This window comes from Podarcis liolepis (assembly GCF_965112155.1).
Source record: "Podarcis liolepis genome assembly, chromosome: 15".
NCBI classification, from domain to species: domain Eukaryota; kingdom Metazoa; phylum Chordata; class Lepidosauria; order Squamata; family Lacertidae; genus Podarcis; species Podarcis liolepis.
In genome coordinates this window covers 9,360,301-9,370,222 of record NC_139566.1, presented here as the reverse complement: position 1 = coordinate 9,370,222, position 9,922 = coordinate 9,360,301, and the positions used below count along the sequence as shown (strand labels likewise).

The window sequence follows — 9,922 nt, the reverse complement described above, 5'->3', positions numbered from 1 at the left end:
GAATATATGCTACATGGTAATTTATGGACCTAGCAGGTATCTAAAGCCATTTGCACATAACAAAATATGTATTTTATCAAAGTAATTGTTGAACTGACATACAATTAAGAAAAAGTACTGTATATTAATAGTGAAATACAATTAAGAAGAAGTATATTAATAGTGAAATATATACCAGTGATATTTTAGAGAGCAAGCTAGCAGGCCATTACTTACATCATAGGCTCCAACACAACAGAAAACACTGTTGCTGTATGTATGTTTTATTTTATTTGTTTTTTATCTTATATTTTGGAAATGCACCTCCAGGTTCCCCCCCCCTTTGAATTTTTTTGGGGCCCCCAAGAGAGTGGGGCCCTAAGATATAGCTTGTTTAACTTATACGTAAATCTGGCACTGGCGACAGTGCCTGGTGGCTAAAGAAATCTTAATTAAAAAGAGATAAAAACCACACGCACATTTTTTTTTTAAAAAAATAATAAATAACCCAAGGAAAGCTACCAAACTGGATGAAATCCCTGCTCATCACGACTGGTCTCCGTTCCTTCGGGGATGGGGGGAAATGTCTCTGCTGGTTTCTGCAGCCACGTACCTTGGTGAGGGGGAGGTCAGAGCACAGCAAGACCCCTTCCTCGCTCAGGAGCCGCTTTTCCTCCTCCGTCAAGTAGAGGCCCTGGAGCTGCAGTGGCCCAAAAGGATCCTGCCCCATCGCAAAGGAAGAGTGTGTTAGCTGCCTTGTGGCGTTTGCCCTCCTAGGTGTGTGACATCCTACTGGGTCATAAGGAAAGGGTTAACTGAGGGTAAAATGATTAACCAATATGAACCCAAGGGGAAGAGTTAGAGTTAAAGTTGTTAAGAAGTCAGTCTGGAATTAGAGAAGAGGATAAGTCTGTGGGTTGGGCTAGTTTGATGTGAGAGAGTGAGAGAATCTGTTAAGAGGAGTCCGATAGACAGTTGGGATGATCAGTCAGAAGGTATTAGGAAGGTATAGGCCAGTAAAGAAACTAAGGTTAAGAAACTGACAAGAAAAATTATCTGAAACCATAAACTTGTTAATGCTTATAAAATAAACTTGTTTATTTGGTTTAATGTTAACACCTGTCTGGACTCAGTGTGTACCCGAGAGAAATGGGTTGGTGGCAGCGGGGAAGCGGGCACAGTGGTGTCACAGGGATCAATAGACTGTCAAACATCCGGGGACCCTGTGTGATCGCCACGCCACCCCTTTGCAAACCACCCTCTCTTGGGGAGATACTTCCTTTGGGACCTGTTTCGTTTCACAAATGGGGTCCTATTGCATCATCAGCCAGGATTCTTGTCTGCTGTCTGGATTGGCCTGAAAAGAGGGCCTCTAAGCATGTGCAAGGGATGCAAGTGGCGTTGTGGTCTAAACCACTGAGCCTAGGGCTTGCCGATCGGAAGGTCGGCAGTTCGAATCCCCGCGACGGGGTGAGCTCCCGTTGCTTGGTCCCTGCTCATGCCAGCCTAGCAGTTTGAAAGCATGTCAAAGTGCAAATAGATAAATAGGTACCACTCCAGCGGGAAGATAAACGGCGTTTCTGTGCGCTGCTCTGGTTTCACCAGAAGTGGCTTAGTCATGCTGGCCACATGACCCGGAAAAGCTGTCTGTGGACAAACGTCGGCTCCCTCGGCCAGTAAAGCGAGATGAGCGCCGCAATCCCAGAGTCGTTTGCGACTGGACTTAACTGTCAGGGGTCCCTTTACCTTTTTTAAGCATGTGCAGAATGTGCCATGATGGCATTTTGGGTGTCAATATGGTAATAGTACAGAACTCATCACAGGCCTTCCGTGATTTTGGAGTCATGAATAGGGGTCAGGCTCCAGTCTGCCATCCCTGCTAAACTGGTGGTGGTAGTTAGAGGGAGGTAGCGGACTATGTGCTAGCGCCCCCTGTGGCAAAAGGAAGGAGCTAACCAGCCAAATACGGCAGCCGAATAACAGCTGTGACCCGCAGCGGGTCATATAACACTCCCCGAGCCCTACAAAAGCTTCTAGTATGCTCATGGCTCTCAACAATGCTTGTGCTGTCAAGACATCCACTCTTGTCCCTTGATATGACCATCTGTGTGCGACACCTGGGATTTTGCAGAGTCTAGCAGTGAGTCTGCAGAGTTGCCAACTAAGGAGCCGGGACAGATATCTGACTCCGGTTTGACGTTGGAGATTTGAGGCTCATTAAGCCCAAGGCTGGTAGGTCAAGGCCCTCTGGACCCCACATCCCACAGCCCCGGGACCCGTGAGGCCAGAGCCAGGACGCTTGCAGGCAGCTCCCCCTAGGCCCCAAGGAACCGTCTGCCTCCCAACCTACCTCAAAAGTCCAGGTGAGAGCCCAGAAGATGTGCCAGTCTGGAGGAATATGGTGGTTCTCACAAAGGGAGAGAGGTACAGAGGCTCAATAGGCCTCAGACCACCTCTTTTCTTTGTGAGAGCCAAGTGGCTCACTCGGAGCTGTCTGTGGTCCTGAAAGCCATGTGAGTACAGCCTAGGAGAGGTGGATGAGAGGCAGTGGCTCAAAAGGCCTCTGTCTACTTCTAGCCTTTGTGAGAGCAAAGTATGTTAATTTGAGCTGTCTGTGGTGCTGAAACACCTAACCTGCCTTGTTTCACATGCTCCTCTAGAAGGGCAGGCCAGACCAGGGCTCCATCCACACTATACATGTAAAGCTGTACCATCCCACTTTAAACAGTCATGGTTCCCCCAAAGAATATTGGGAAGTGTAGTTTGTTAAGGGGGATGAGAGTTATTAGGAGACTCCTATTCCCCTCAGTGTGGTTTAACAATCAGGTAATTGTTGCTGTGTGGGAAGCCTCTTAACAACTCTCAGTACCCTTCACAAACTACACTTCCCAATGTTCTTTGGGGGAAAGCACGACTGTTTAAAAGTGGGGTGAAACAGCTTTGCATGCATAGTGCAAATTAGGCCCTGGACAAGACATCCCAGAAGATCAGTTCCATTATTACTTACCTGGGGCATAGGAATGTCTTCCACGTTGGATCTGGTCACATTCTCCAAGAGCCCGAGTGACACTTCGCTCATAGCACAGGCCTCAGGGAGCATTGCTGGAGGTGTCCAGTTCTCTGGTGGGGAGGAACGAAAGAGGCATGGGGCCATGTGGGAAAATGGTTGTTTGTACATAAAAGCATGAACAAAAGCTTTTATTATTGCAGGGTGATTTTGTAGCACGAGACATTGCTTGGAGCATGATGGGTGCGTGAACACCTCATGTTAGACTAATGATTGGCCCACGTAGCATGACCTGATTTATTACGGGATCTGGTGTGATGACCTTATGCCCATATAGGGCACTCTCTTTGTCTGCGGGCGGAGGCAAAAGTTGCATTCTTGTGTTTGTTACTTTTGGAGTAGGAGACAGAACAAACGTTGGGCTGGAGGCAGAGAGGATGTATTTTTTGCTGGGCACAATAAATGTTGGCTATTAGGCTCTTTGAATCCAACTTGGCGTGAGGCTGATTATTGATGACGAGCAGGTTCTCGACAGGGCCAGTCAGAAAGGGGACAAGTTTGGCAGACGGACCTAGTCTAAATACCTCTAACACTTTTCCCCAGGGTAAAGGTGGGACTTGCATCCACCTGTATAACTGTCACTGTTACAAGTGCCGCATAATATTCTGCATTTCTAAGAAAACAATCTTTCAGTGTGGCAGCACCAGCACTTTGGAACTCCCCGCCAATTGACACAAGGCCTTCTTTGCTGTACTCTTTTCGGTGCCTGCTAAAAACATTGTTCAGGCGAGCCTTTCCGGACGTGTAGAACACTGACATGTCTTTTCATCGGGTTTTTAACTTATTGTTGATTTCAATTATTTTAAATCATTTTTAATTGGTTTTCTTGAGTACTAATTTCATTGTTTTATGATTTTGCAAACCTCTTTGAGCTTTTCCTTTTCCTTTCACAATCGAGCAGTATATAATTTTTTAATGAAATAAATAAATCAGGACCTGAGCACACCGGCAACTCGCCCCACTTGAATTTCCCGGCAACTGTCGTTCAGAGCAGGTTGTCTCCGAAGAGCAGAGGTGGAACATAGCCACCACAGCTAGCAGACATTGATATAGCTTCATCCTCCTTGAGTTTCTTGAATACAGCAGTGTGGTGTAGTGGTTAGAGCGTCAGACTAGGACCTGGGAGACCAGGGTTCGAATCACGACTTGGCCATGAAGCTCACCGGGTGTGCTCTTGGGCCAGCCTAACCCATGGGTAGGCAAACTAAGGCCCGGGGGCCGGATCCGGCTCAATCACCTTCTAAATCCAGCCCACGGATGCTCTGGGAATCAGCGTATTTTTACACGAGTAGAATGTGTGCTTTTATTTAAAATGCATCTCTGGGTTATTTGTGGGGCATAGGAATTCGTTCTTAACCCCCCCCCCCAAAAAAATATAGTCCGGCCCCCCACAAGGTCTGAGGGACAGTGGACCGGCCCCCTGCTGAAAAAGTTTGCTGACCCCTGGCCTAAACTACCCCACAGGGTTGCTGTGGGCATTAAGTTTAGGGAAGCTTTTAATGTTTGATGTATCACAGTATTTTAAAAAATTTTGGAAGCCGTCCAGAGTGGCTGGGGAAGCCCAGCCAGATGGGCAGGGTATAAATAATAAATTTATATTATTATTATTATTATTAAATGAGGAGGAGGAGAGCCAATGAGTTCCTTGCGGGAAAGGGCGGGAGATGAATGCAACGCAATGCAGTAAAATAAAGAATCCTGCCCACTTACCTAAGGGGCTGGAGAAGGCAGGATCAGGCCCGGACGCCTCCTCCACCATACCCATGTCACAAATAACCTCATAGATGACGGTGGCCGATACGTCCGGGGGGGCAAGCTCACTCTGCACAGGGGGGTCCGCGTGGGGATCGTCTGAGATTCCGCTGTCACTCTCTGGCGAGGCGACGGGGCTCCTCGATTCGTAGATGTCGTTTGGGTTAATCAGGAATTGCAAGAGATCTTCTGTGTCGCTGTTCCTCGGACGACCCTGGAGCAGGAATGCGGTTGGGTTGCTAGTACAGTGGTACCTCGGGTTAAGAACTTAATTCGTTCTGGAGGTCCGTTCTTAACCAGAAACTGTTCTTAAACTGAAGCACCATTTTAGCTAATGGGGCCTCCTGCTGCTGCTGCTAGATTTCTGTTCTCATCCTGAAGCAAAGTTCTTAACCCGAGGTACTATTTCTGGGTTAGCGGAGTCTGTAACCTGAAGCGTCTGTAACCTGAAGTGTATGTAACCCAAGGTACCACTGTACTTGCTATGGAGTGCTTGTGTGTATCTGTTCCCCTTGGGGTGTGAGGAGGGATATTTATGAGAAATTTTAACCAGGGGTGGGTAGCTCTATCCTCCCCCCTCTTCCCCACCACATCTGAGAAAGCTCAGTCGGTTGAACATGAAACTCTTAATCTCAGGTTTGAGGGTTCGAGCCCCACGTTGGGCAAAGGATTCCTGTATTGCAGGGGGTCGACAACCCTTGCTGTCCCTTCCAGCATTGTCCCTTCCAATTCTATGATTCCCATCGGCCAACTCCTGACAGATGAGTGAGACCGCCCGCCTGTCTGTCACCTGACCTGCCCATCACTTGACAGAGGCACAGCTCTGAAGTTGGAACACAAGCCGAGCCTGTTGGATCAAGCCCATTGAGTCCAGCATCCTGTTCTCACAGTGACCAACCCAATGGGAAACGACAATCAGGATTCGAACCCAAGATCCCTGCGGCTTCCAGCAACTGGTATTCAGAAGCACTATGGTTGGTAGCCATCAGTAGCTCTATCTTCCATGAAGGTTAGAATTTTTCTATTTTTTTATTATTATTTTTAATTTATACTTTTCAAGTTTATACGTCTCACTAATTTTACAGTCATTTCGACATTTCAAAACTTCACTTCCTTCCCCCTCTTTCTGCGGTCCGCTTCAATTGATTACATCTTCTGCATGTCCAAAGTAACTTAAATTTGCTCATTTATTCATCTTCTTTCAATATATACTCTTATGAAACTGCAGGTTTATTACAGAAATCCCGCCAATGTTTTTACCTGTTTACAATTTATCTGTAACTTGGTTACAGATTTCCATTCTGTAACCATTTCCATTCTTTTATTTATTTGTTTGCTTGTTTGTTTGTTTATATATAAAAATAAAAGAATGGAAATGATTTATTGAATAGTTACAGATAAATTGGTTTATTGAATAGTTACAGATAAATTGGTTTATTGAATAGTTACAGATAAATTGTAAACAGGTAAAAACATTGGTGGGATTATTGTAATAATAAGATTAATAATATTGTAATAATTATTGTATCTATATAAATCAATAGTTATACTGATTTCTTATTCTTCCGGTAAGTTTCGCCATTTCTGCATATTCCATAAGTTTTGGTATCCGTTCTTCCTCTGCTGGGACTTCTGCTTCTTCCCATTTTTGGAAAAATGGCCATGAAGGTTGGAATTATAGCACTGTAGAGCTGGCAGTGACCCCCACCCCGGGGGTCCCCCAAAGGCCATCTAGTCCAGCCCCCTGCAATACAGGGGTTTCCCTGTCCCCTTTACAAACAGACAAATAAAACATTTTTATCCATGTAGTTTGCCCTGACTCACCAGCACTTCGCCGGCTGCCCAGGCCTCGTAAACCTTTTCTGACGCTCGTCCATAGGCGTGGTCTTGAAGCGGGAAGCTGGGTTTGGACGTTGTTGCAGAAAAGGCACCGCTGGGCACCAATCCTTCCTGCCCCTCGAAGAGGAGGGCATCTGGGAGAGTAGGGGTGCTGGATTCCATGGCCTGAGATGAGCAGACAGCATGTTAGCAGCTGAGAAACCTGCAAAGTCCCTGGTTCAAAGCATAGCTGTCAACTTACAGATTTGAAAATAAAGGACCAGTAGCATCAAAAATAAGGGATCAGCAGCCAAAATAAGGGATTTTAGTCAACCAGCTGAAGTTAAAAGGGACCAGATAATTTGGGAGAGTAGCGCCGGTTTTTAGCCCTTCGTTTCCAGAGGCTGCTGCGCAAGACACCAGCTGATGAAACACTGCAATTAAATAACTACAAGCAGCAACTACTTTTTGCGCAAAACAAAGTCCAAGCTACCAAGATGCTGCTGCAGTTCTGTATCTTTTCTCTCGTGCTCCATCTGCAGCTCTCAGTTCCATCAGACAGGGCGGGAGGAAGGGGGGGGGAATAGCTGCTTCCTTTGAAACCCCGGAAATTTAAGGGACATCGTCTATAAGGGACAGCAGCGGGACACGGCGCTGGGATAAGGGAGTTTCCCGCCATATAAGGGACAGTTGACAGCTATGGTTCAAATCCTGACCTCCTTTGGTAGCCTCAGGCAAGCTTACCCTCTCTAGGCCTCAGGGTTTCCATCTGCAATATGGAGTGATTGGGTGATAATGCCCTACCTTTTTTGGGGGGGTAGAGATTGTGTATGAAAACAGAGAGAACAGTTATAGTAACAGATGAAAATTATCATTATTATTATTCTACATGACTGCACCGCCCTTCACCCGAAGGTCACAGGATGGTTAACAATGTACAGTGGTGCCTCGCAAGACGAAATTAATTCGTTCCGCGAGTTTTTTCGCCTAGCGAATTTTTTGTCTTGCAAAGCACGAAATCCATTCAATTAATGCGTTCCTATGGTCAAAAAAAAGTCCAAACAAAGCCAAATTTGGTACAAGAAGAGTTTATTAAGTGCTCTTTAAAGTCACACATACTGTAAAGAGCATTTCAAAAATTGAAGGAACAATAAATTAAGTTTCTAAACATGACAGAAAAACATTTAAAAATCAACAAAGTGTACAGTACATTTTCTAAGGCTCTGGGGGACAACTCAAAGAAGGTTCCTCTTCCACTCTTTGCTTCTTGCTGAAGAACCCCCTCCCCAACTGTTCCCCCAGCCGCCCACCACACAGAAATTCAAATCCAGATTTTTTTTAAAAAAACAGCAGAGTGGCCCAATGGTCACAGAAAATCATAAAAATGCAGAAAAAAACCACACAAGCTTCCAGATTCTTGCAAACCCCTCCCCAACACCAGGTCCTTGAATTCCAAACACCCCAACCCAAAATCCAACCCCCCCAAAAAAGTTTTAAAAGTTTAAAAGAAGTTTTGGAAAAGCTTCAAAAATACCAAAGTCTTCAAAAACCTCAAAAAAGGCTACCACACCGCGTTCTATGAGTTGCTCCTCGAAGTCAAGTCGCAACTGTAGTAACGGTGTTAAGAAAAAGGAAACAAACTTGCAAGACGTTTTCGTTTTTCGTCTTGCGAAGCAAGCCCATAGGGAAATTCGTCTTGCGAAGCAGCTCAAAAAACGGAAAACCCTTTCGTCTAGCGAGTTTTCCGTCTTGCGAGCCATTCGTCTTGCGGGGCACCACTGTAAAAAGGCAAAAAGGCATTCCACGAAAACAACAACCTCCCCACAGTTTAAAAGGCAAGCAAAACTATGAAACAGGCACGTAGAATGAGTGCAGTTGCACATGCATTAAAACAAAAAAGGCAAGTAAAAAAAATAACATTTTCTTATTATTAAGTATACAGTGGTACCTCGGGTTAAGAACTTAATTCGTTCTGGAGGTCTGTTCTTAACCTGAAACTGTTCTTAAGCTGAAGCACCACTTTAGCTAATGGGGCCTCCTGCTGCCGCCACACCACCAGAGCCCGATTTCTGTTCTTATCCTGAAGCAAAGTTCTTAACCCGAGGTAATATTTCTCGGTTAGCGGAGTCTGTAACCTGAAGCGTATGTAACCCGAGGTACCACTGTATTGGCACAGTGTTGTCATTGCTGATTTACAACTTTTGTGTGCGGATTTACACTTTTTGAAATATGGCAACCCTAGACTTCTGAAATTCTCCCTCCCTCAAAAAAAATGATATAACAAATGTAACATAAAGGAAAATTAATTTAGACCGACTAAGAACTGTAAATAAGATGAAGCAAAATACCAATCATGAGAGAGAAGAAGCATTACTATACAGAGTTGTATAATAAGTAAAAATTAAAAAAAAACAGTAGGTGAAGGAGGCAGGGGCAATTCATCCTCGTTTTCTCCCCATTCTCCTGCTGGGAACACTGAGGCTAAGGGGGAGGAAGCTGACAACCAGAGCCGCCCTCTGAACTGGTTGTTTCAGCCAGAGAGCAGGGAGGCACCGAGGTCCGTGGGACAGTGTCTGCCCTGACGGACCAGCTTGCATAGCCATGAGCTATAAGCCTACAAAAAGTTCGCTTAACCACTGGTTTGTTCGCCTGGAAAAGCATGACTGCCCGGTGGATTTTTCTGCAGTGGATTAGCCTGTGCTGAAATTTAAGCTGCGTTATCAGTTGATCTCCTGCATGGAGTCCTTTCCACCCCCCCCCATCTCTTACCTTGCTCAAATATTACCTGCCCGCTTCAAATATCTCTCTGTGTCCCCCGCTGCCTGTAAGCTTGCAGCTAGTCTGCCTCAAGCATTTTCTTCCGCCTTCTTCTTCTTCTTCTTCCGTACAGGATCCTGGCATCCTGGAACAGCCTTGCCAAGGCCCACCCCCAGGCCTTAAACCAATTAAAAGGGGTCAGGTGTACACACTCACCTGTTCAGGCAGAGCTGAATTGGAGCAGGAGAACTCTTCACCGTGCGGCACTGAATGTGCGCCGTTTAAAAGAACAGAAAACACGGCAAAATCCTAATCACATTTATTCAGGTTGTGCTCATTTAAAGCACTCCTCGCAGCAATACAGTGGTACCTCAGGTTACATACGCTTCAGGTTACAGACTCTGTTAACCCAGAAATAGTACCTTGGGTTAAGAAACTTTGCTTCAGGATGAGAACAGAAATCGTGCAGCAGGAGGCCCCATTAGCTAAAGTGGTGCTTCAGGTTAAGAACAGTTTCAGGTTAAGAACGGACCTCCAGAACGAATTAAG

General features: G+C 45.6%; 1 protein-coding gene across 2 annotated transcripts in view; it reads right to left on the bottom strand.

Annotated features, from left to right (window-relative positions):
- CREB3L4 (cAMP responsive element binding protein 3 like 4) overlaps positions 1–9,794 on the bottom strand; it is a 19,215-nt gene extending 9,421 nt beyond the window's left edge. The window contains exons 1-5 of one of the 2 annotated variants that reach the window (XM_083477237.1): positions 9,386–9,794; positions 6,623–6,802; positions 4,757–5,012; positions 2,987–3,099; positions 593–700 (exon numbers count right to left, since the gene is read on the bottom strand). In XM_083477237.1, coding sequence (XP_083333363.1) covers positions 593–700; positions 2,987–3,099; positions 4,757–5,012; positions 6,623–6,799 — 654 coding nt within the window. In that variant the 5' untranslated portion in view covers positions 6,800–6,802; positions 9,386–9,794. The remainder of the gene's footprint in view (positions 1–592; positions 701–2,986; positions 3,100–4,756; positions 5,013–6,622; positions 6,803–9,385) is intronic. The other variant, XM_083477238.1, reaches the window with a different exon arrangement.
- Positions 9,795–9,922: the final 128 nt, after the last annotated feature.